The following is a 25,741-nucleotide window of genomic DNA, read 5'->3' on the forward strand; positions in this document are numbered from 1 at the left end:
AATGGCTACGCACCAACCTCTGTTAAAACTTCAGAAGTACAACAAAAATATGAGAGTAAAAAATTGTGATCCGAATAAGCCTCAATAGAAAAGATAATGGTGTTTCCACTATTAAGAGTGGACAGATGTGATGCCAGCTGAAGCCATAGTTTCTGGCTTATACAAAATAAATCTGAGTGCCAAAACCATATATCTTAATCTAAAACCATAAACATGTACAATTAAGGTTTGGCTAGAATTCTTTTTAGATGTTTGAGGCCTGTTTTGTCACATTATATTGTCCCTTCTTCATTAATCAATTCATGGACGCTGTTATGCACATATTTTCACAGTGTTCTGCACTGACTCTGCATAAATGAAATTTGAGGTTAAAAAGTAAACGCCTTTAGGGAAGTGCAGCTTTAGAACATTATTAGACATCAGTGATATGTGATGCATGTTTGGGGCTATTAAAGATGTTCCAATATCCCCACTCTAACAACACCTTCCTAAAAAAAACAACACAGTTTAATCAATAGTAGCTTGTGGTTTATTTAAGCAATTCTCTGCTAAGGCCCAAACTCTCTCCAACACTTCCCATGGGTAAACCAGTTACTTGCATTTAATTGGCTACCTAAATAAATATGAGTGTTTAATACAGGGACAATCAGTTAACATGGCAAGGTTTAAAAAGGCAATATCAAAATATCACTTAAAACAATTATTTTCAAACTTGCGTCAATTTAAAATCTGTAAGAAAAGCTAAACGAACCATTCACAAATTCCCCAATTCCTATCAAGTTACACACTAAAGCCATTACAAAAAATAACCTTAGTGGAACAGTGCCACCAACTGGAGGTTTTGGTCACATGAGCAGACTAGAGTTCATGAGAGAAGCTCGAGCTCCACACATATTAGCCAATAGCTCACGGTCAAAGTGTGTTTGGGAGAGCCCAAAATAAAGGGCGTATACCCCGAGCCTTCTGGTCTGGTCCAAAAGGCAGAATGGACTGTCTTAGTCACAGACAAAACAAAGCTACCTGCAAACCCAAAAACGTTGATTTGGAGTAACCTAGAGTACCTTAGGTACTAGAACAGTGAATGGATGTGCATGTGTGTGTGAGTACAGGGCCTTTGACAGTTCCTTCCATTGCTTCAAGCTGGAGTATTGCTCTCCCTCTCCCTCTCTCTCTCGTTAAGCAGGAGAAACACTGATCCCTCAGCACAGTGTCATGCAAGTGCCAGGTCCCCCTCAGCACAGCGCCATGTCCCTGGCCTCACAGTGAGGGCAGCCCAGGGCTTTGACCCCCAGGACAGTGCCATCCCTCAGGGGAGAGAAGGACATGACGTTGGGGCTGGTGGACACGAGAGACAGAGGGTTTCCACCCCCCCCCCCTCCCCATCTATGACTCCTCACCTCCCCCCTTGCCAGCGTCCCAGTACAAGCTCTAGGCCGTTGCATGGCGCCGTGTGATGGGGGGTGGGGGGGTGGTGGGATGTGGTGGGGGTGCTGAAGCAGGCATCGCACCCTCACATCCACACTTCAGGTCAGTACGTCGATAACTGCAGTGGTCTCAGTTTGAGGCGCTGCTATTGGAGGAGCTGGATGTGGAGGGCGTGGCCATGCCGGAGGCTCCGGAAGTGGCCACAGACTTGCGGATGTGGGGCATGAGGAAAGGGTCGCTGGCCAGCTGGTGGACACCGATTCGGTCCTCCTTGCGGTAAACAAGACAGCGCCTTATAAAGCCCTGTAGACAGATAGGAGGCCTTTACAACACAAATGATACCACTCGTACAATGTTATTAAACGAATGGCAAGGTTAACGACACACGCCAAGGACGGAATCGACTACCTTGGCTTCAGGTGTGACTACTGGTTTGGCGGGAAACTGCACCTCGGTTGCCTTCAGAATTGTGTTCTCTTGGAGGATGTCCTGCTGCGACTGGTTATGGCCAAAAGGCTGGGAGAAAAACAACATCAATGTTGTGCTTTCCTTTGTGATGTCACAGGTAGAGGGTGAATAGAAGCAGGTAAACCATTTACAACAGGATGCACTGCTCTGAGCTGTGGTAGAACACTTCAAATCTACCGGAGGGTAAACTGTCCATGGGTGGGTCTCTTACCTTGCGGCCGTACAAACACTGGTAGAAGATGACTCCCACCGACCATACATCCACCTTGTTGGAGATTTTAGGAGGCTCCTTCCCCACCACAAAGCATTCTGGGGGCAGGTACCTGAAACGCACGAGAGCAACCGCCATTTTAGAGCTTGAAACTCTCCAGCCCAGTCAGGTGGGTGTTTCCTTGGACCAGGTGTGTCTGCACGCGTGTCATGGGTCAGATGGGTGTTTCCTTGGACCAGGTGTGTCTGCACACGTGTCATGGGTCAGATGGGTGTTTCCTTGGACCATAGGTGTGTCTGCACACGCGTCAGATGGGTGTTTCCTTGGACCAGGTGTGTCTGCACGCGTGTCATGGGTCAGATGGGTGTTTCCTTGGACCAGGTGTGTCTGCACACGCGTCATGGCCTCACCAGTAGGTCCCTGCTCCCTGCGACGTCAGCTCCATTCCGTCCACAGAGTTGTAGCTGTCGTCGTCCATGATCTTGGACAGGCCGAAGTCTGTGATCTTGATTTCCCCACAGGCCGTGCCGTTCACTAACAGTATGTTGCCTGAGGAGGAACAGACCAGACGTCAGTCTTCACGACTGAGGTCATTTATGGTCAAACAAAAATTATAAAATCAGTCTGACACAAGACATGTTTTCATGTGTAATCCCCTTGTCACAATTCTGCTATTCAACGTGGATATGATATTATTTAGTATGTAGTACAGTTCAGAAACAAGGTTATATTGGTGTCATGGAGGTCCTCAGTGTGGCGCGTAAGGACAGCTACCAGGCTTCAGGTCGTAGTGGATGATGGGCGGTCGGATCTCGTTGAGGTACTTGAGGGCGTTGACGATCTGCATGATGATGGAGCGCCCTTCCTTCTCGCACATCAGCTTGTGCTGTTTCAGGTAGAAGTCCAGGTCGTTCCCCTCACAGTACTCTAGAACCGTGCAGAACCTGTTCCAGAACGATCAAGGGAACACGAGTATGAGGTTCTGTTCGGAACTGAGCCAACTTAGAACAACGGAAAACCAATCCAACTCTTCCTGACAGATTTAAACCCTTTTCCAATAGGTTTTTGTCTTTGTATTTTTGGGATGCTTTATGCAGAGTAATCCACAGATCACAAGTTGAAAGAGCTGTTGCCCTTGCACTGAAGGTGCTGTTATGGTAACAAAGCTGTTCCTCCTATACCTTCATTACACTACTGAAGGTGCTGCTATGGTAACAAAGCTGTTCCTCCTATACCTTCATTACACTACTGAAGGTGCTGTTATGGTAACAAAGCTGTTCCTCCTATACCTTCATTACACTACTGAAGGTGCTGCTATGGTAACAAAGCTGTTCCTCCTGTCCCTTCATTACACTAAAAGCCCTTCAGCATGCTCACTGCCTAATGGCACCCATCTTCCAGCAGAAGGGAAAAAGATACTTACGAGTCAGTATCGAGTGAGAAGTAGTCGTACAGTTTGACTATCCGTGGGTGGTCGAGTTCTTTGTGGATTCTATATTCCCTACACGCATGTCTGAAAGCGGGAAGAAAAATATTTATTGTTTTAGAGTTTACACTTATCATACAAGTAGTTGCATCTCTGCAACAGGTAGTTCAGTGCCATTCATAAGGAAATATTTGGAAAGAATGTCATCACATGGCACATATGACACTCACTTGTGATAGTTTTCCTTCTTTTCATCCCTCCAGTTCTTGTTCAACTGGTGAATTTTGACGGCCACGTATCTCTGCTCCGTTATGTCAAAGGCCTGTGAAAGAAACTTGTCTCATGAGAGAGAAACTCATTTGGGACCAATCCGATCATTTTACGGTGTCTTAACACTGCACGCGTCTTGTGTAAGCGGTGAAAGTGCTTGGTGAGATGAGAAGATCCCCAAAGTGCTGGTGGAGAGCTCTCACCTTGTAAACTTCACTGAAGCCCCCGCGGCCAAGTAGATGAAGCAGGAGGTACCGGTCATTAAGCGTAGGATGGTCTTTAAACCTTCAAAGAAAAAAAAGAAAAAAAAAACAAACACATTGCCTGTTTAGACCACGAGCCAGCATTGGTGTCACCAGCGGCACTGGAGGTGCAGGTGCGGAGGTTACGCACTGGGAGTTGTCCTCGTTGTGGATTCTCTTGAGCTCGCGGATGTGCAGGTTCCGCACGCGCTCCAACCTTTCCAACTCCGCCTGGATCTCTGCCTCCTCCTGCGAAACACAAAGACGATGAATACTTTAACTGACGAGTAAAAGCATGAAAATATACACACACACACACACACCAAACCTTTTTCAGATGGCCCAGTCTCAGCTTAAAGATCTCCTCTTGCTCGTGATATTCTGCCTGTGATAACCTGGAATGACAACCACGCAATTGTAAGCTGTGACACCACACAGGCTATGAAGGCAAACATGAAAACGGAGGATGTTTAATAACAGGACTAACGCTTCGTTCTCCACGCCGTTGGTCTTGCTCTTGCGTTTGTTCTGTTCCAAGCTAGGGGGCGGAGTCTGGGCCATGGAGGGTGGCTTCCGCTTGGCCAACAGCTTCCTCTGCCTCTCGATGTCTTCTCGTTGGGAATTGATCCTCTCCTGTTGCCTAGAAACCAAGGCACAGGAGAGACAGACAGAAGGTAAAGGGGAGGTTATAAGATGGTCATGCCCAATTCATCTGATATTTTACAGGGTTGTTGTTGTTGTTGTTGTTGTTGATACAAGAGTCCAAAGAAGGTGAGAGAGTTGGAGTCAGTGGGACAGGAGGGTGGTGGATGAGAGTCTCACTTGATGAGGTTCTGGAAGGCGTAGCCGTCGGTCCACTGCTCCGTAAAGGAGGCTCCGTGTCGCACTGTGGTGAAGTGACCCAGACGCAGACGGTCCTGCATGCTCTTGTCCCGGCACGCCATCTTCTCCTGCTTGGACTGGAGTGACACAACACACGGCCATGAAGCCGATCTGGCGAAGGCCACAACGGCCTCCTTTCAAGGTGGACCGGGGGGTTAAACTAGAGCACCGCACGCTGGACTACGGTGATAAACCATGAGGCACTAACCTTCTCAATCAGCAGCTTCTTGCTCATGGTGACACACTTGTTTAGCCTCTCCTTGTACCGTTCCAGCATCCTCTGCTGTTCGTCGATCTGTCTGCGCAGGTCGCAGTTGGCCTAGAGACATAGCACATGCAAAAGGAGGCAGCTGAGCGTGTCAGATGACTGCAGCTGTCGTGACGACAAACAGCTCGATGACGAACACAGTGTTGAGGTGCTGGTGGCAAAAACCCACCGTCTGTCTGTGAGGTCAAGGAGCATGCTAGGGAAACAGATGTATCCTCGATTAATTCATACCCGCAGTAAATCATCTATTCGTCCCTCCTTCTTCTCCAAGTCAGAGTTCTTGTTGTTCTCCATAGCTATTAGCTTTTCTATAGTCAGGTCGGACTGAAGGAGAGGAACCAAGGAGAGATGAGAAGAAATGGCTGAGTAGAGGCTGAAGACTAGGAGGGTTCCATAGTTAGAACAGTAATGATTAAAAGCAGCATCAGTCCGCCGGGGAACAGCAAAGCTTACCTGCGTAGCTTTATGGAGCATGTGAAGAGAGCCAGGCTTTGAGGAACACCACGAATGCTCTGTGTTGGCCGAACTGATGGACGAGGGGCTTCCCTGCTGCACCTACAGAAATAAACCCATTCGTTGGACCACTTGAAACTCACACGTAGCAGATCTAAGCTGAAACCCAACAGAAAGCCCAAGAGGAGAGTGTGGAGTGGAGAGGGGTGACAGTGAAGGAGGAGAGTGTGGAGTGGAGAGGGGTGACAGTGAGGGAGGAGAGTGTGGAGTGGAGAGGGGTGACAGTGAGGGAGGAGAGTGTGGAGTGGAGTAGGTTGACAGCGAGGGGGGGGGGGGGGTGTTCTCACCATGACTGGGGGGTTTGAAAGAGAGTGCTGGGGGGAGGAGCGGACTACTGGAAGGACGCCCCTGGCTGGACTAGTGCCAGGACCGCTACCACCCGCAAACTGATACATAGAGAAAGAGTGATGGAGAGACTTAGCTTAGAAAAGATAATGAATGCTACATCCTCAAATCGTGATTCCTGGCAATAAATTGGCCTTTGTAAAAGGACTTAATGGTGGGCAATAGTCAGTCTATAGCATGTCAAAGTTGTCGCAATAACTTACCTCAAAATAATCACTAATTTTATGTCCCCTTGCCCCTCCTTTTCCTGAAGAAGTGAAAGAAAGAAAATGAACTGCACATTCATGGCTGTGTTAGTGGCTTGGTGGATGACAGATCACAGAGGTAAACAAACAGGTGCCTAACCTTGGTTGCTGTCATAAGAATCTCCTTTCCTTTTTCTTGTTCTCTGGTCATTAGACTTCTTTTCAGGGGTCTGAGAAAATATAATTCTATTTTCAGATGTTTTAAAATGACCAAGTGGTGTGTTGACCAAGATCTCACATGAAGCATATTGGAAAAGTACTGGGTACAAACCTCTTGCTCTCTGTCACTGAGGGAGCCCACACTGCACAGACTCTGATTGGATGACTCATTTTGACCTGAGCCCTGTTCAAAGCATGCAAGCAAACAAACAAACACAGTTGAGAGACAGAAAACCTCAATAAATGCCAGTGACATTATCGGCCTGTATGTTTTGAGCGTGTGAGAGGGAGGAAGACAAGACAAGACATGGAAGTGTGAGCATCAAGCGTTAAAGTTCATATCAATACCGGGCACCTGCACAATCACCACATGTCAAATCCCAGGGTGTGGCTGCCACTCACGATTCACTTCTGAATTCTGAAGACACCATAAAAATCAGTCTAGCCTGTCCTTCTAAGCACATCCTGCAGCGTTCTTTCTCTCTCATCAAAAAAAAGAGACATGCTCACTTTCTTGTCAGGTTTTTGTCTGTCTTGAACTCTGCCTTTATATCGTTCCACAAACAAGTCAAAATAAGGCCCCTAATCAAATCTGCTTTCTTTCTCCGTAATCCAGTGTCTGGCTGTTCTGGAGACAGATGCATCTCTACGTGGACACACGTTAGGCTACAGGCTGTCCGGGACGGAGGGGACAGCTTTGGATCTGCGTCTGCTAAATGAAGACGAACACAGCGTCCTTCCTGCCCTCCACGTCCACTCCCTCAGAGCCACGGGGCTCTCCAAGGTCAAGCTTCTCCGTGACGGCGCGTGGCTCCTACACCCCTCCACAAACCCCCAGCAGCCGTTTCTCTCTCAGCTCTCCGTCGGGTGCTCTCCTCCCTCACCCCTGCTTCCTTCACACTGCCTCTCTTGTCAAACCCCGGTCGCACGTGGCAACAGCGTGACGTCTTAGTGGGAGCCGTCCGCCATTTTCTCTGCGGCAGCAGCCATGCCCTGCTCTCGGCTCGGCTCTTTGGCTTTGGCACCGAGCCCACTCCTGGCTCTGGCTCTTGTCCCCTGCTCCGTGGCTTCACCTTCTACAAAAGCCCCATGGACTGCAAATGGAGTTTACCTCTGCATTGAACTCGATCCCTTACACCGAAGCGATACCTTTAAACATCATCTGGTTAGGGGTTCCATCCCTTTGGTGACCATCATTCCTGCCCCCCCCATCCCCTTCCATCTGTGGCCTTTTGGCTGGCATCCACCACCCGCATGTGCAGACCGAGCGTTATGAGCCAGGCAGTGGGAATGCCACATCCCACTAGCCAACAAACCCAGTTCAGACACAAGGGTGGGTGGAGGTGTGAGGGGAGGGAGGTGGGGGCAGGGAAACAGACAGTAGCAAACAAAGGAGAATTGAGAGACACAAAGAGAAAGGTTGAAGTAAGAAAGAGGCAGACCTTGGCCACTCCAACCCCAGTGAAGCGAGCCTCCAGCAGCTCCTGGCGCCGTGGGTCTAAGCTGTGCAGTTCTTCCATCATGGCTACAGACAAAAACACGGCAGAAGTTATGAAGGGTTACAAAATGTTCTAACTGTCACTATCACGTAATTACATGTGTGTGCTTCATGATCATGGGCGTGACGAATCATAGCTATGATATTATACATATACCAGACACACCTGACAGGTAAATGTAAGACATTAAGTAAGCCATACTGTGTTCTCACATACAAACACATTCATGTCAACAATTGGTCAATTATTATCAGTTTGTCAGGTAGTCAGTACTGGTAAGCCATTAAGCTTGACAAAGCACTAGTAGCTCCTAAAACGGTCGACATTCGCGAGTTAAGGAGCTGACACAAAATCTCGTATTGGCTTTCTATAACGATAAACTTAAATAGCTAACAGCTCCACTAATATGGCTAGCTGACTAAAGTTGAGTTTTTAAAGTGATGCTTCAATTGCACAACACATAATAACTTAATTTTGATGTTTGTAGACTAGTTAGCCGTTGGTCACCAGATCAGAAGCAACAGTGCATCATCAAACGTAATCCTGACATACTGTAGCTTGCTAACATTAGCAACTAGCACTGTTAGAGCTACCTGAACAGAAGCTGGGAAGCAACCGAACCAGATCCATCTCACTTTTTAAGCAGCACGCTAGCTAACCTGCTAATTGTGTGTTTGCTAGCTGTGTAGCTACTATTAATCTGGTTGTCATGTGCTAAATTCGGCTTTGACAAGAGATTAGTTGACAGCTTGGTTAGTATAAACAATATATAGGCTAGCTATCACAGTCTATCTAGTTCACTGGCCTCTGCCCGTTCAATAGCTACGACAGTGACAGTCAGTAGCCTACTAACTGAGTGAGTTCCAACCGTGCCGTAGCATCAATCAGTTGTTAATACATTTTAGCCCTGCTTGCTTCGCTTGCGGTTGGAGCAATGTTATGCAAGGTGCTTGCACAATTACTAGACTCTGCATTTCTTGAAGTTATTGGCCAAATAACCCTGGTAAACATAAACCACTAGTAATGGTAGTAGCTAGCTAGCTAGCTTACTGTTGCGTTGACATTACCTATTGTGGTATTTCCCAGTTGCAGGTAGGATGATGGTGAGCGAAAGTCTTATCTCGTAGTGTCACCCCTTCAACTACCCAGACACTCCCGAACGTGGCCTCATCCAAATTCACGATCTTTGCTGTTTGATAGTTGCCTTGTCTTGTGGTAAAGTAAAAAGACGGCGTTCGCTTTGACTTCTTATAGACGGATGATTCCCTCCAAGGCCTCCAACCTGGGCTGGGGGTAGCCCAAACCCGTCTTTCAGTACTCCCTGGTTAGTACTCGGGTATCCCCAGGCCCAGGATCACATTCCATTCGACATAGACCCCAACGGTGTCGCCACGCTTCCTTTGGGATATTTCATCTCTAACGATGGTCATGGTTTGCTGATCACGTTAAGAACAGCCAAACGATGTTTTATTCCAACGGGGGCAATCCGTCCAATTTAAAGCTCGGTCATTTGCAATAAAGTTCCTATTCTCCTTTAGCTACCTTCCTCGACACACACAACAATGTGCTGCGGAAGTTGAATTGTTCCGATCATTTCAGCCTAATCCGGATCGATTCGGTTCAGTTCGCATTTTTTTGCAATGTAAACAATAATGGTAAATCTCATGTCTTCTCGTGAGATTGCACAAGTATTTTGTCTTCCACCTTCACCCCGAACAGAGCATGACTTGTCAATCCTTTCTAGACCAATACGTATTTTGAAATTTGAGTTTGTGACCCCCAGTTTGAATATACATCTGATCTAGATTGATTCAATTACATATATTAAAAACAAGGTGTTAAAAACGAATTCCTTCATCATTTGTAAATGTGCATGGCCTGTCATGTGAAATTGTACTCACCAACAGACAGTTCAAGAAGTCAAGCAGATCAAAGAAAAGTCATACGTTAAAGTTGCTACTTATTTTAATATTTTTGAAGGTATGAAGGTGAAAGAGGTCTTATGAAAACCATACAGGACATCTCATTCAAAACAATGGATTTCGCCAAACAATTGTCCGTCCATTGTAAACATGTATTTCTTCATTCAGACTCAAATAGTTCATCAGCTTTCGTTGTGCTGTGTCTGCTCTGGGTATAATTTTAAGGGACCCCAGAGGAAGCCCAAAACCCATTAGTGAAGCATATTGTCACTACCAACACATCAGTTCTACGCCCATTACCACCGATAAACGTCTCCCATGGTGTCGCACTGCAGGTATTCCACAACCATACGTCCCTTCTTGGGATACACAATGTTCTTATTGGGTATCAGAGATAACCTTCTGCTGCTTAAGTCTTCTTTGCCCCACTGGCTTCGTCCTCAGTCTCAGGTGGCTTGGTGTGAGCCTTGCGGTACTTGCACTGGATCCAGACACGATACATCGTCAGCTGTTTGCCTCTGTTGACCTGCAGTCGCCGATCTACTAGATTCTGAACTTTCTCCAGCCCTGCCAGATTGAACATTTCATGGAGTTCATCTGGAAAAACACAGGTCATGTTATTTCAAAGTATCCTTAATATGACAAGAAGTATCCAAATATTTTTGGACCAAAATGTATTGTACCTTGAGTGAAGAAATAGACTCTTGTTCCATCTCCTCGAACATAAAAATTATCTGACAAACATCTTCCTGAAAATGAAAGGGACACATTTGCAGAAATAAACAAGATAATTAAAACAATTTCCCGGTCTGTTTGACTGTGGCATCTCATCAGATTTCAATCACGTATACGAATTCCCCATATTATAGCTTGCAATCAAACAGCAATGTGTACAAAACCTAGTCACGCTGACCTTTCTTAAAGCGTAGCTGAGCCATGTCATAACGCCCATAATCCCTCAGTAGCAGCACTCCCCCAGGCTTCAACAACCTAGCCAGCCTTCTGATGGATGACTGCATCCTGGGAGGAGGAAGGGGGCAGAGATAGGGAGGAAAAAGAACAAGAGAGAGAATAAAGCTCCGCTAATTCAGTTTCCTCACAGCAGACAAACCGAAAGCACCCAGGCCTTACTTGTCGGGATGTAAGGCAGAGAGTACAAAGATGAGTACTATGACGTCGAGGCTTTCATCGGGAATGGGGTAGACAGCTGCATCGTCACTCAGGTCGTGTACAAAGGCAAAGCAACGTCCAGGGTCATACTCGGAATTTGTCTGGTGGTGAAAAGTTAAAATCATCAGTCAATCAAGCAAACATACATACATACATAGTATAATTACATTCAAATGTATCCTTCGCCTTCTTTCTTACCTTGACCAGATCCACAGCTGTGCTGGAGAAATCACAACAGTAGACAAATAGCCCTGGGTCACTGCCACACAAAGTAGATATGGTAAGGCACCTTCCAGAACCAATATATCCATTTAGACAAAATGCGGTATATGAATGCTGTATGTGATATAATTTGCTAACATGGCTTTGAAAAACTGAAATGATAGATGTCTCGTACATAACGTGACAATCGATTACCACTTACTTGTTTGTCTTCAGTATAGGAAAGACTGTGTTGCCCACACCACAGCCAACCTGTTGGGAGATTGAATAAGTGACTCTGTTGAGGATCCGCTGCTTAATTCCGACCTTATAAATATTTCTATTTCTCACCTCGAGGATGCGAGATGTGGCAGTGCAGCCAGGAAAGTCCACATCTGTGTGGAGCTGAAGCGTGCCTTCCCTGGATTGTCCCTGGTCCAGATCACGTTGGCAACCATCTCCAATCCCAGAGTCCTCTGGGCTAGTGTCGTGGTTCAGCTGACATTGCGGTGCCAACTCAGGAAACTCAGTGAAGAGCCAGTGGCGGTCTTTGAAAAAACGATTCTCGTGGATGGTGTAGAAGTCATTCCAATACTCATTTGCTCGGCAGTCATATTCCTCTATGGAAATAGATGACGTTAAGACACATGCCACTCTTGAATGCAAAGTCACTCAGTTATTTAAAAAATGTACCAACGGTGCATGTAGATTATTAAGAGACTTTCTTTTCACAGCTTGGATTAACAAACCTTGTTTTTCAGTAGGAAGTGGTTGACTGTGCTCCAGGACCTTTTTTTTTGCAGCTGCCTCTTGTTCTTGAGTCCACTCTACATTGTCCCTGAAAAAGAACGACACACACCATATAATCAAAGATTACATAAAAACTAGCTAGCTAGGAAACGACCATGGCCATTCGGGTCTGGTCATGATGTGATGTGTACATGTGAGTGATCCTGTGTGCTAAAGCTAACTAGTTTAGCTGGATAGCTCAAAAAAATGACAATCAACGTTATTAGCTAGCGACGGACCATGCGTTATGTTGAAAGACCTGACGTGGGTCTGTCAAGAAACGGGTTCCAAACTGAGGCCTTTTAAAATCTTCAGATATCGATTTGGACAGGGCTGGTCCCGATTCAATGCTGGCTTCATCTAATACCCCGCCGACACAATCGGGTGCTGCCATGTTTAAATGACGCTCCTCTGCTTCTATGTTTGCGTTTCCAGCAGGCTCTTAGGCCAAACGCCATGTTGCTGCCCTCTAGAGGTGGGACAGACTATTAGTATGTCAGGTAAATCAACATAAGGGAAATAAAGAAATCCAATGCAGCCAAACACAAACTAGTTTGTTACTGGTAAAACTTCTCTGGAAATTGTTTTATTTTATTGATTTTTTATCATCTATTCCTCTGATAAGGGAACACGTGACAACCAAAGTTGCAGCAGTTGGGTTAGACGTAATAAACTGCTAATATCGATGATTTAATAAATGCCTTATATTTATTAGCTAAACTGTTATATGTACATGCTTTGATCAAGTGTCACGATTACAACTGCCTTTCTGGAAATATGTTTTCGTTTGTTTTCCCACACCACTTTCAATACTTCTTCACACCTGATGATGGAGCCAATACAATTCATTTAATTCTTCAGTGCGAAACAGCTTTCATTCATCATTGATGGGATGCGCCATGTGCTTAAAAGCATGTTAGTGCTTTTAATATAAAAATCACGTTGATGATCGACAATCAGATCATTAAAAACACTGACAGTATTGTTTTATTCTAATGTAATATTGTTTTATTCTAACTAATGTAAAGAATAAGCCACATTTCAAGCAATGACAATTATTTAAAAACAGAGTCTTTGATTTTATTGGTTATATAAAACCAGTGTCAGGAACCCTCAATGCCTGAAATACTCCATTTACACAAAGCATTGGTTAACTAAAAGTATGAGAAATGGTACTTGAAATTGTACTCTGCTGAATTGACACTGGTGAATAATTAAAACTGGAATACAACTTAAAAACTTTTTTCATGTTTGCTATACACATCAAAATCTGTCTGTGTGTATATATATATATATATATATATATATATATATATATATATATATATATATATATATATATATATATATATATATATATATATATATATATATATATATATATATATATATATATATATATATATATATATATATATATATATATATATATATATATATATATATCCCAGGTACTATGTACGTGCATTTCTTTTGAAATCAGCATTAGAATTCTGACAGTAGTGTGCAGATCACACATTCTTGACTTCCTGTTTCTAGATGTTACAAGCATGGTAGTTTTGTGACTGAATTGCAGTTCTCTTTCAAACCCCTGAGTTTTTACACATTGTGATATTGGGCAGTACAGGGGTCCTTAGTTCCCACGATATGTCACGTTGGAAAAGGTGGACGTGGCTCCTTTGTACAATGGATTGTTGCCCTGAAAAACACAGATAGCATTTCACATGAAATAGCTGCTTCTAAATTCAGGTATGTTACTCTGAAACAGAATGGAATTGTTAATGCAATAATTGTTGAAAATACCGCGGGAAATACATCTTACCAGCTCTTACTTTGCAAAGAGAACATCTTACCGTATCCCATTTGGCTTTGGCTCTCTCCTCCTCAAACTTGGCAAACTCTTTTCGGTCATGCATGGTAACAAGCAGCTTCCAGATAAGCAGACCAGCCAGGCCAAGGAAGAGAATAGCTCCCATCACAGACATAAGAACCACCAGGGTGTCAGGCCCTTTAGGGCATTCTGGGAGACAGGAAAGAGGAGACAAGAGATGTACAGAGCTGTCAACTATTAGAGTTGTCATTTGGCCCAATTATTCACACGTGCAAAAGAAATCGAAAGGCTGTGTTCATGTACATCAAGTAGAAAGCACGAGCGTGGAGCTCGATAATATACAATAGCCGGAAAGACAGGACAGTCTTATCGACGTCTATGTGACTACAGTGTCTACTAGCCCCATCGTGCCGTCACTAGTGTGTAAAGCCTCCTCATCGGATGATGACTGAAGGTGATGCATGAATACCTGCTCTGTACCTGCACAGCTGGGGCCCCACTGACACTAATATGAAGGCTGCCCTGACATACAGGAACACACTATTCTTAGCCAGAAACAAGACCTCCCAGCTCCTGCTGCATCTCCTGAAGTACCTCTCGGAATCTTCTCAGTTATATGCACATACAGATAGGGAATATAATGCACATGCAGTGTACTTTATACACACACACACACACACACACATACACATACACAAAATGCATGCATAGAAGCACACTCACCTGGATCCTTGATTACAAACAGGATGGACTTTCCGCTGGCATCCCCATAGTATTGAAATCGCTCAAGGCAATCATCTTCATCCTTATACGTGCAGTTCACTGCGTTATTATTATTATTATCGTGGAACACTGCGATGGGCGAAATAAATCATTTGATTCAGGTGGACAGGAGGGTGTGGAGAGGGGTGAAGAGGTAAAAGCATGTTGAGGCTTGTCTGAAATTAGTTCTTACCCAGCTCATCCACCAGCTGAATCTCATCTCTGCAGATTCTGGGGCAACTCTTGTCCTCAAATAAGCTTCCCCTCTTGAAGTGTCTACACTCGACACACTCCCTGCGCACACCATCATCATCAATCATCATCATCATCATCACCACCACATTTAAGAACTGAAGTGGTGACGTTCATCATTGTAGTATCGTTTTGTAATACGGGGCTCATCGAGAGAGAGAAAAATGACAGCACACTGAAAACGAATGAGAGAATTCCTATCATATTGAACCGAATCTCTTCAAACTTCGTAGTCATTATGAGAACATAAAGGGCCTTACTTCTTGATGGTACAGGCATCAGGGCAGGTAGGACACCTCTCACAGGTGGAGCCATAGGCTCCCGGCTGAGTGCACTCACAGGCCCCACACACACACTGACCCCGGCCGCTACACAGCAGGCCGATGCCGGACATGCAGGTGTCGGTGAGAGTGGAGCAGTTACAGTTCTCTCCTTTCCAGTCCGAGTTACACTTGCAGAAGCCACAGTCACACGTGCCGTGGTCTGACAGAGGGAAATGGGGAAAGTAGACACACATTACCATCAGATCTTCAACACTGTCGACCAAAAAGGCCACCTCTAATTCATTCAAAACAATGCAGCTGGCCAAGTTTGTTATTATTTGCCCATACTATACAGTGTTCACTTAACTAGTGTGTGCATCAGCAAGTGTGTATCAGCATGCATGTACATGTACAGTAAGTATGGATAGAGAGAGGAGAGAACCTGCCTGGGACGACCACATCATTGCGCTAAGCCAGTTGAGTAAGAGCAATCACATGAGTACATCACTAATACCAGTTTCCTGGGCAGCCTCAGTGGTAGACAATGGACATGATCTTCTCTCCTCTAAGACTGGCATCCATTGTTTAGTTACGGCAAAACCACAAGATTTTCAAACCCTTTACTGAATCAGTCATTGCTTGTGTGTGCGCTATATGTGCGTCTGTTGTTTTTTCATGTCAAGCTGACGATGAAACCGAAATGTCACGCTAATAGATATTCTGAGTAGCTTTGGTAAACCACAGGCCTGTTGGTGAGCAAAAACGTTTAAGTTTAGCGTTGCATGACAAATAAGCTTGCAAACATCCTTAAAATCATTCTTACAAACAACTTTACCATCTCCACTGAAAACAAATGTTTTCCCCTGTTGCCTAACTCTCCCACCCAAACAGTTTGTACTTGACAAGATGAAGTGATTCACACTTCTTGTAAAGTTGAACAAGACATAAGAGGAGCTCCCTATTTTTGTGGGGAAATAATCCTCCCAATTAATAGCATCACACAAGGACCACTGACGGATACAAAGTTTACACAGTAAGCAGTAGGGAAGGAGAGAGAGGACAGAGTGAGCCAGACTGAGGGGGAAGAGAGCCTGCGGAATGCAAACGTTCCTGTAACATCTTGCCTGTTTATGTGGCCTGGGGACATACTTGTTGACTCTTGCTCTGCCCTATCCATGCACTAGTCTTAAACTTCCAAAAGAGTGAAACACACAGCCCCTGGCGGTTGAGGGAAACAGAGCTGGGGTTGAGAGTTAGTGGTACTTTACCAGTTCACACAATATTGACACATAATTAACACATAATTGTATGCCATTTTGTAAAGGGTAAGACTGTTTAGATAAACTAGGTCTGGAGCAGTGGGGGAAACGCATGAATGTTAGACTGAAACAATAACAGACAGACCATGTCAGGGGCCGACCATGGGAACATCCTCATCAAATTAAGGGAAAGGTTACAATGAGAGGCAGTGAGAACCATTTAACTAAAACAAAGCATGACTTTGAACTGAGAAACTAATCTTGTCTTTCCCAATAGCAGCTGTTCAAGTTACAACCATGTTGAGGGGAAAGGAAAACAAAGTTGTAAAAGGTTTACACATGCAACTGACCTGTTATCCTAACCCAACAATGTCCATTAGTACAAGGTGTATGATAGATTTAACTTTTTTTATATTATATATCCGTTTTGCAGAAGCTTTTATCTAAAGCGATATGCAAATAGTACACGTAGAAAGTACCGCAAAAGTTTAAGGATCAAAAGTGCATAGGCCCAAAGGAACCGTCTGAACCCAATGTATGTGGAAGTGGTCAAGTATACAAAAAGTATGTAGGTGTTACACAATACACCTACAATACAACTACATGGCATGAACAAGCCTCGAGAAACGCTTGATGATTGAAAGTCTGTAACTGCTTCTTTATGTTTTTTGTTTTTTTTACTTTGAGCACAGACTTGAGATAGAGAATTGAGTAACGGCATATCATGATCCTGCCTGAAAAACTGATTATAATCAGTAAGAAACATCAGAGTCTATTTAAAGAATATTTAAAGGAACAGTCAACTCAACAGGCTGCATTTGTTCAGTGAGTGACTATTGCAGGAAGCATTATGGGTAGTGATCAACTAAGGAACTGTGAATAGTCGGCAGACAAATGGTCTGTTCTTTCCTGTTAAACATTTAGACAAGTAATGTTACTGGCAAACTGACAGATCTTCACACTTAAACAACTCACGTCTGAAAACTCCCAATGTTTTGGTCTATATTGAATCTAAATCAAACAAACCAAACTCGCTGTTAGAGCAAACGACTTAGAAATGATTACCCACAGACCCAAACATGCATTCACTCACCTGAGCACAGCTTTCCTTTGTATCGCAAGCAGTTGAAGTCATCACACTCACAGTACTTCCCCCACACTTTCCCAAAGTCAGTACGGTGACATGAGCACTGTCCACAAATACAGTCGCCCCTCCCTTTGCAGATGTCATCCTCAGGTTTGGGGCTGCAGCTATCGTCGTCCGAGGGGCTGTAGTCCTCCTCTGTACACTCACAACGTGGACCCAGTTGCCCAGGGTTACACTTGCACACCCCACACTCATAGGTGCCGTTGCCTTGGCTGCAGTAGGGGCTGTCCACCTGAGCTTGGTTCTCACAGGAACAACCACAGGCAAAGTCTACCGTCACCTCCAGAGCATCCTTGAAGCCCCTCGGCTTGATAGTGAAGGTCCGTGTCTTCTCCTTTGGGCAGCCTCTTAACTGAGCCTCGATACTAAATGACACCTGTGGAGAAGGTCAAGTGTCATTTAGAAATATATTACTGTTACTATGAGGGACCATACTTTGTCCTAAGACAGGTCTTTGTGTTGAACATCTTGTAGAAGGCATCACTGACCGTGTCTCCTATCTTGAGATCACTGCAGGACTTGAGGCCAAGGTTGACCTGTCCGTTCAGGCACGTGGCGTTGAAGGAAAGGGCTAGTTCCTCGGGCACGCCCAGCAGCTCCAGTTCCACCTTTGAGCGGATCTTCTGCTCAACAGGTCAGGACATACAGTTAGGGGGATAGGCGGACCACAATAAAGCAAGCAGTGACAGCATAGCAATTCTTCTGAATATTTAGTGGTATATGTCATCCGTGAAACCAATACAGACCATGTATTGTATGCATAGACAGCTGTCCCTCACCTCATAGGCATCGAGAATGAGCTTGATCACATTGCCAGAATCGCCAGTCAATGCTCCAACGGTGGTTCCTGGGATAAGCTCGCTGAAGTTCTGAGGAAGAGAACCAGGGATACTTTCATATTAACACATGCAGAACATAGACCCAGAGTCAGGGTCTTCTACAGCCCTATTCTTGATAGGATAAATCTTCCTGGGTTTTATTAAAGCAAACCCACCGTGTAGAGAGACAATACATTGTTAGTCACAGCAAAGATCAGGTTGATGTTATTCTGAGACATTTTCTCAGACATGAGAGCCAGCGAAGGGTAGTCCTAGAGGAAAGTAAAGGTCGCCATTATTTCACGTGTAATAAGGGCTGTATTATATGCAGTCTTACATTTAAACCCCTACTGGATTACGAGTATTCTAATTCAAACAACTCAAATATTCTCGCGCACACACACACACACTCACCATTACAGTGCTCATGTCATAGTTGTTGTCGTTGTCGAGGTGGCACTTCCCGTCGTTGGGCTGGACCAGGCCTGCTAGCCGTCCGTCAAGAGCTATGTGTGTCTCAGCATCCGTGGTAAACACCAACAGGTGGGAGGCGCCCTCGCGCCAGCCTATCTTTTCCTGAGAAACAAACGGGCAAGAGACATTCATCCACAAGATTCACATTTGCCTGCAGATGTCTCCCGTTTATTTTGTCCCGTTACTGTCTTGATGTGATCTTCCTCACGTTGCACACGAGAGCCTGGAGGATGCCGTCGAAGCCGCCCTCAGGGCCGTCTCTGTTTCGGGAAATGCTCTGCTTGGCCACCTCCTCAGTAAAGCGACCCACCTGCTCCGTCAGAGATAGCACGTGGCGGAACCCAAACTGAGGCATGCACACAACCTTGGATGTGGACGAGAGCCTTTACACCAGACGCCAAAGGACAAATTGGCAAGGAATATGTTAGACCCATTCAATTCAACCGGACAAGTAAACAATGTTCACAATGACCACATCCTAGCAACATCACGGTACTGGAAAAGGGGGGGGGGGGGGTCTTTTCCAGTACCGTGAGATCTCTCCACTCACCCTAAGCAGGGATTTTGGACAGCCTCTTTTGGGTAAATATACATGTAGGGGGACAGGGGCTTGTCCACAAAGGCTCCAAAGCCCATGCGCAGTTTGCTCGTGGTGCTGCCCATTGCTTTAGCCAGTTCGTTGCCCAAGGTACGAAGACGGGCCAAGTCATCCTTCATGGAATAAGATAAGTCCATCAGATAGTAAAGGTCTACTGGGTAATCTTCCACCTGCTTCACCGAAACAGTGAATCTCCTGGCATCATCTGAGAGGAGATTGCAAGGGAGGGATGAAGGGAGAGAGGTGAGGAGTAAAAGGGGGGAGATACAACACAAAAGGAAGTGAACAAACATGGAAGATTGGTGCCCCTTAGGTCCTTATCTGTAAAACCCAGGGTGCATCGCAGCTCATAGTGTGGCCCAGGTGTGCAGTACCTGGTCTAAGAGTGAGGTGGACTTTCTGTGGTTTGATCTGAGTGACATCATCAGCGGCCCCTGAGGCCTTGCTACTGAGGGGCTTGTCCTCCCGGATGGTGAGGGTGCTGGTGGGGAACTCCAGGGCCTCCACTTTACAACCTCCATCCAGCAGGTTCTTCTTCAGGTCACAGCGAGAAGCACTCGACTCCCTCTATCCAAACCCCCCCCCCCCCCCCCAATAAACCACACACACACACACCCACACACACACACACACACACACAAAAAAGAGAGTTAGACATGCCACAGGTGGCTCAAGACCGGAACAAAAATTGTGCCCACAATCAAAACACTTTCATCAAATGGCTGAAAATATTTAAAATGCAATTGGAATCATGTGGTTTGAGTTTAATAACAAATGTTTTAGTGTACAACTTTAATTAAACATTATAACTCACACCACCAATCGTCCACGCCCAATGATTCCATGTTAGCCATCACACATGCAGTGGCCTAATGCCCACATTTTAAGCCTATTACTGAGTGTACTCAGTAGACTACATGTGTAACAGACATGGTCTTGCAAGTTCCGTCAGAGGTACACAGGCCACTGTCCGCTCCCACAGGGAGTCCATCTCACCACATCTGACTTCCCAAGCGCCACCACTACCAACTACGCCAACGAAAAGCTAGCAATTCGCTGACGCGGGTGGCCTATTAAATACTTGAAGAGTGAGTTTCACCACACACCGGCTACACATGGGTGTGTTCAACAGGCGAATTTGTTTCTCAATAACAGATTGAGAAATGTAGTCTAAGAAACGGAGCCTGGCATGACAGTGTTTTTGTGTTAGGTCCAATAGGTGGAATGCGGTTGGGGTAAGGGCTTCAGGTCCTATCACGCCGTTAGAGAAGACGATTAGATTGAAACACTGCAACGTGAGGGTGGTTGGAAGGTAGATCTTACCTCTTGGGAGCACCAACCACAGATAGGGCTGATGGCTAAACATTTCCGGCAGGTGCTCACACCTCGGGATGTGCAGATATTGGAGCCTGAAATAACCCCATCAACCATTAGAAAGTCAGGCACTTAAGCTCACCTTTTAATGTAACCGTTGTAATAAGTTGCTCAACACGATCTTTACTCCCTTAATTGCTTGGCCACACTGGCTGTTCAAACAAATAGCTATGCACCTACCTGTCAGTCGTAAACACCGCTTCAGCCTACTAAAAATATAGCTTTTCAATGGCGCGGGTGGGCGGCATTATAAACGGAGTTGGGAGTTTTCACGTCGGTTAGCCTACGGTAAGTTGCAGGATGTTTGGAAAGTCCTAAAACACTGCACGTCAAATGTATTTAACAATGTACTTGTCATATTTCCCAAGAGTACAGATAAGGCCTACCTGTTAAACCAATTTACAGCAATGCCACAAGAAGTTGCGGGTCCTAAATCGAGTCAAATAACACCAGTCCGGTGCTTAAAATCTTATCTGTCCATAGGTTCCATATCTGTCCTCTAGCTTCCAGAGAGTAGGCTACTCAATAAAAGCGGAATATGAGGAATACATACATACTTTAGCCTTCATATGTTGTAGAAATATGTCAAAAGTGTGTTGACATAGCCTAACCAAAGGTGTGGTCAATGCTGGCATCACGTCGCGTGAATTAGCGTTCCCTTACATGGTATCAGGAAAGCAGCTCAGAGGATAGGCGGTTGTACTGAGTCGCTCATAAAATACCACGAATGTTAAATTACATTTCTGTAATCTACAGAGGAAAATGTATGGTCAATTCCTTGATTAGACTTAATTTAACCGTAGCCTACTATCAAAAGGTCCCAAGCTATGGTTTCAGTCAAATGATAAAACAAATAGTTTCATACAAAAATTAAGGAAAGTGAACTTACCATAAACTTCTGATGCTGTGAACAATGTGAACACAATCCATAGACTTTCTAAAAGCGATCCCATAGTGCAATGCCTGTTTGAGACCCAACTGATCAATTGGACCTGTGCTATTTGAGCGTTTTGTCCACACCCAACTGTAGGTAGGTCTCCCATGCAACTACTTGAATCATCCTAGACAGAGCTAAGACACAAGCTTTTCGTCGTTGTTGCAAAACTCACCGCAAACTTATCTGTGAATCGTGATTGTTAACTATGTCCTATGAAAAATGAGTGTGATGTATTAGTTGACGAGTAATTCCCCTTACTGAAAAAAACCCTGTTTTATGCAATATGGTAGGGCCTATTCATATTTATACTTTATTTATTGAGGCATTACAAACACTTTACATGTTGCCCAATATGCATTTATATCATAAAGGTAAGGAGCAAATCGATGAGTACCCGAAAAACGTTTCTGAAGTACAGAATTATACAGTAGAGCCCTCTAGTGGCCAATAATGAAACCACTTTTACATTTATATTTTAATGGGACTACAGATGAGCAGACCTGTTGCCACACATGGGGTAATTTAGGAAACTAGTCTGAATCAACGGTATAATTATAAAAACCTTTGTACAAATCGTTTATTCTCTTCAAATAGAATTTCCAAATACTTTGTTTAACCGAGTGTGTTCTCATTTAAGTTTAAATTAAATGTGAACTCATGCACACACACACACAGAAAAGGACCACCTGGACCATGTGGATTCAATATATTTAGGAGTCAAAGTGGACCTCTTCAATGTGTGTGTGTGTGTGTACATAGATGAATGCTTCTCTTTCAGGAAGACCCATTTCCAGCCTGAGTTCTAAGGTCTCAGTCCACATGAATCTTCACTGCTTCCGTCCCTTCAAAGGACTGTCATCAGGGTATGATAGGGCATGAGAAAAATGGTTTGCTATCGAAATGGGAAAAATAAATAAAGAGAAAGCGAGAGAGAGAGAGAGAGAGAGAGAGAGAGCGAGCGAGGGTGATAAAAAAAAAAACAGATTAGATCAATGCCCAGTCTGCACTGCGACTGCCACCCGTCAGCCCTGCAGAAATTGAGTCGTGGTGTGGAGGTAGAGAAGCAGACAATGCCTCCCTCTCTCCCTCTGATCTCTGCGCTTGTCCATTTATTGAATCACTATTTCTCTCCCCTACCTCTATTCGCTCTCTCTCTTTCTCTCTCTCTCTCTAGCTGGTTGCTAAGATACTGCCACCAGTGTTCAGGAATTGCAGTGAGGAGGGCTGATAGAAAAAGAGGAATAAATAGATAAGCTATAATACCTAGACTGCTGGCATTAGGCTCTGATTGCTCCTAGCAGTAGGCGTGGGGATAACACTCCATCAACACCTAATATTGTCTTCTTTACTCGTGATTGCTTCTGTGGCCCCATGTTGTTCAAATAGCCCCCTACCCGCCCCCCCAACCCCACACCCAACAACCCCCCCCCCCCCCCCCCCCCCCCCCCCCATCTGTCTGAACAAATTGCATTTTGGCCAGAGCATGGCTCACATTGTGCTGGGTGAAGAGCTAAAGAGAAGGTCAGATGGCACCCAATTAAGAATGTGAGCTGGAGGAGAAGGAGGGGCCTGGCCAGGGGTGAGGGGTCCGGTCCCGACCCCAGTCTCAGCTCAATAAAACTGCGATAAAGCTCCTGACTGGGTCTGAGAATGCAATTACACCAAGTTTAGATAACCTCTTCCAGTTCATCCTGGTCCTCTACGATGGATTTGACTTAATTAAATAAACATCTCTGTGATCCTTTGTGAAGGAGAAGGGTCGAGGGACGGAAAGGAAGGGGTTTTTATTACGGTTTTATTACCTTACCGATTTGAACCCTGTTTTTCTCACATGGCGCGGTCTATGTTTGTGTTGTCATGTGACCTGCTGGTGACCTGCTGGTGACCGGCTGGTGACCTGCTGGTGACCTGCTGGTGACCTACTGGTGACCTACTGGCGCCTGCCTCTGCTAACCTGAGACCACCTTTCCCCCCCAACAGGTGTCCCCCAGGTAGTAGCCTCAAAAAGGATGCTGTCAAAGAGGGATTGAGCACCGAGTAAAGAGAGGAGACATCGACAGCGACGGTTTACTCTCTCTCCACAGGTTCCTCGTGAAGTCCATACAGTACTTTGGCACCTGCTCAAATACTGATGTGTCACGTCGAAAGTGGAAGAGAGTCAAATAAGGAGTGAGAGAGTAAAAGGTTGGAATGAGGAGAGAAAATATTTAAGAAGAAGAGGGATCAACATAGAAGCTGTGGCTATGAGAAATGCATTGATCAGTGAAGAAGAATGGGAGAGGCTGTTTTTCAAAGAAAGACTGCATGAGACTAAAACAGGAGGTAGAAATAGCAATTCATTTAATTAGTCGCATGAAATTCTAATGTACTGCCTACAATGCAAACAGGCACACTCAGTAAAAGGTGCATATCAGCTTGCACCCACAGTACACACACATACACATGCACATACACATGCACATACACACAAACCAATGCAAAACAAATTAAAGCAATGAAGCCATCATCTCCTTGAAATAACTTTAGCGGCTAATGAGTGCATATTGAGAGGTTGTTGTGGGGCAGTGCTTTTCTGTGTGTGTTCGACCCAACGTGTAATTAACAACTGCGTTTGCTTGTCTGTGATTAGGAGTCCCACAGGTGACAGCCCCCCCCCCCCAAGCTCAGACCATGCCCTCTCTCTGTTTGTCCCTGTTCTTTGCTTTGTAAAGCTGTCACTGTGTCATTCCCCGTTCCGCTTTACTACACTTTACTACGCTTTCTCCGTTTTACTGTTCACCATCGTCTTCACATTTATTTTTCCCTTACACGTCTTTCCCTTCTCCGCCAGAAGCAAGCACACAGAAAACAGCCTTTATATGCTTTGATCATCTAATAAAGGGTTGGCTTAAGAGGAATCTGTTAGACTAATTGGACAGGAGCAACATCCTAAGACTCACCCACTAAGGTGCAAGAGATAAAGGAGGTGTGTGTGTGTGTGTGTGTGCGGGCAGGCGCGGAGGGGGATTGAGATCCTTGTGTCCAGGTGAAGTAATAACCTGTGTGGTGGCCCTTAAAGACAGAGGTGGGGGTGTGGGCGGGAGGGCGGGCGGGTGGGAGGGGAAGGAGAGGGGGGGGGTGGGTGGGGCCAAACACCTCCCTGTTGCTAGGGGATGTCTTCACTTAGTTTGTGTTGCTAGGCTGCCAATTCCCTTGCGCTAAGTGGAAACGTTTTCCCCTCCGCTCCGTCCCTGCACACTCCCTCCCCTCTTCTTTTCTCAACCAAAATAACTTTAGCAACCATCTGTCTCCATGCTCACACATCTCCTGTTGCTTAGGAACTAGTGTGAGACACATAGGACATGTCTATATGTGTCTCCATAATATCTATTTCTATATTGAGACGTAGTGGGATTCAGGATAGGCAATATTAAAAACCCATCCCTGACATATGTGACTTTATGACACATACGTCATTGAATGTAAACACTTTGGAGCTGACAGTAAACGCAGGACATCACATATGGTTTTCTACCCGTCAAGATGGAAAGGCGTGATAAACAGTGTAGCTTGGCTGAAGTTTACTTGACACGCGCAAACATAAACTATATTTAATTATAGGGAAGAAAACTAATAGAGAAGGGAAACTGTTATATGGTATAACTTTAGAACCTACACAAAGTAGCAATAGTCATTGAAGATTTACTTCACTTTGATTTTGTTTTTATAAAAGCTTTCTGCGCTTTGCAGCATTTAAACTGTGTTGTATTTCATAAATAGCCTATTGTAAAAACACCGCTTTTTTCTTTACTTTGCGGATTTATGTATTAACGGAGAGATCAACATTCAAATCCCTGTTGCTTGAAAATGACATTTACGCAATATTGCTTTATACACAGCAATTATATCAGCTATAAATAGATAAAACAAGCTCAATCAAAAATGTTAATAGGATTATTCGGCCTTGTAGAAAATAAAACTCTTCAATTCTCCTCTGTTATCAGCCAGTGAT

The 25,741-nt window shown here is 44.9% G+C and overlaps 3 protein-coding genes across 3 annotated transcripts; all 3 read right to left on the minus strand.

Annotated features, from left to right (window-relative positions):
* Positions 1-506: 506 nt before the first annotated feature.
* On the minus strand, positions 507-9,665 carry tlk2 (tousled-like kinase 2). Its single transcript, XM_084677120.1, has 21 exons — positions 9,021-9,665; positions 7,897-7,979; positions 6,567-6,638; positions 6,396-6,465; positions 6,254-6,297; positions 5,993-6,091; positions 5,646-5,747; positions 5,424-5,516; positions 5,133-5,243; positions 4,865-5,001; positions 4,530-4,682; positions 4,371-4,437; positions 4,194-4,291; positions 4,004-4,085; positions 3,761-3,852; positions 3,528-3,617; positions 2,879-3,048; positions 2,515-2,653; positions 2,105-2,216; positions 1,834-1,941; positions 507-1,728 (listed from the first exon to the last, which is right to left on the minus strand). Exons 2-21 carry the CDS (start codon positions 7,975-7,977, stop codon positions 1,555-1,557), a joined length of 2,094 nt encoding a protein of 697 aa, XP_084533246.1. The 5' UTR covers positions 7,978-7,979; positions 9,021-9,665; the 3' UTR covers positions 507-1,554.
* A 235-nt stretch (positions 9,666-9,900) lies between these two features.
* Positions 9,901-12,472, minus strand: mettl2a (methyltransferase 2A, methylcytidine). The gene is made up of 9 exons (XM_084677781.1): positions 12,275-12,472; positions 11,996-12,084; positions 11,598-11,866; positions 11,470-11,519; positions 11,244-11,304; positions 11,007-11,146; positions 10,789-10,895; positions 10,559-10,624; positions 9,901-10,472 (listed from the first exon to the last, which is right to left on the minus strand). The coding sequence occupies exons 1-9, from the start codon at positions 12,427-12,429 to the stop codon at positions 10,285-10,287; spliced, it is 1,125 nt and encodes a 374-aa protein (XP_084533907.1). The 5' UTR covers positions 12,430-12,472; the 3' UTR covers positions 9,901-10,284.
* Positions 12,473-13,450: 978 nt separating this feature from the next.
* Positions 13,451-21,898, minus strand: LOC146253043 (integrin beta-3-like). The gene is made up of 15 exons (XM_084678024.1): positions 21,703-21,898; positions 20,763-20,848; positions 19,814-20,006; positions 19,392-19,644; positions 19,050-19,224; positions 18,782-18,943; positions 18,544-18,639; positions 18,329-18,418; positions 18,038-18,172; positions 17,496-17,925; positions 15,141-15,363; positions 14,822-14,922; positions 14,590-14,718; positions 13,889-14,055; positions 13,451-13,734 (listed from the first exon to the last, which is right to left on the minus strand). Exons 1-15 carry the CDS (start codon positions 21,854-21,856, stop codon positions 13,669-13,671), a joined length of 2,460 nt encoding a protein of 819 aa, XP_084534150.1. The 5' UTR covers positions 21,857-21,898; the 3' UTR covers positions 13,451-13,668.
* Positions 21,899-25,741: the final 3,843 nt, after the last annotated feature.

The sequence above is a fragment of the Hypomesus nipponensis genome, chromosome 17 (assembly GCF_054491055.1).
Source record: "Hypomesus nipponensis isolate SF chromosome 17, ASM5449105v1, whole genome shotgun sequence".
Classification (NCBI taxonomy): Eukaryota; Metazoa; Chordata; class Actinopteri; order Osmeriformes; family Osmeridae; genus Hypomesus; species Hypomesus nipponensis.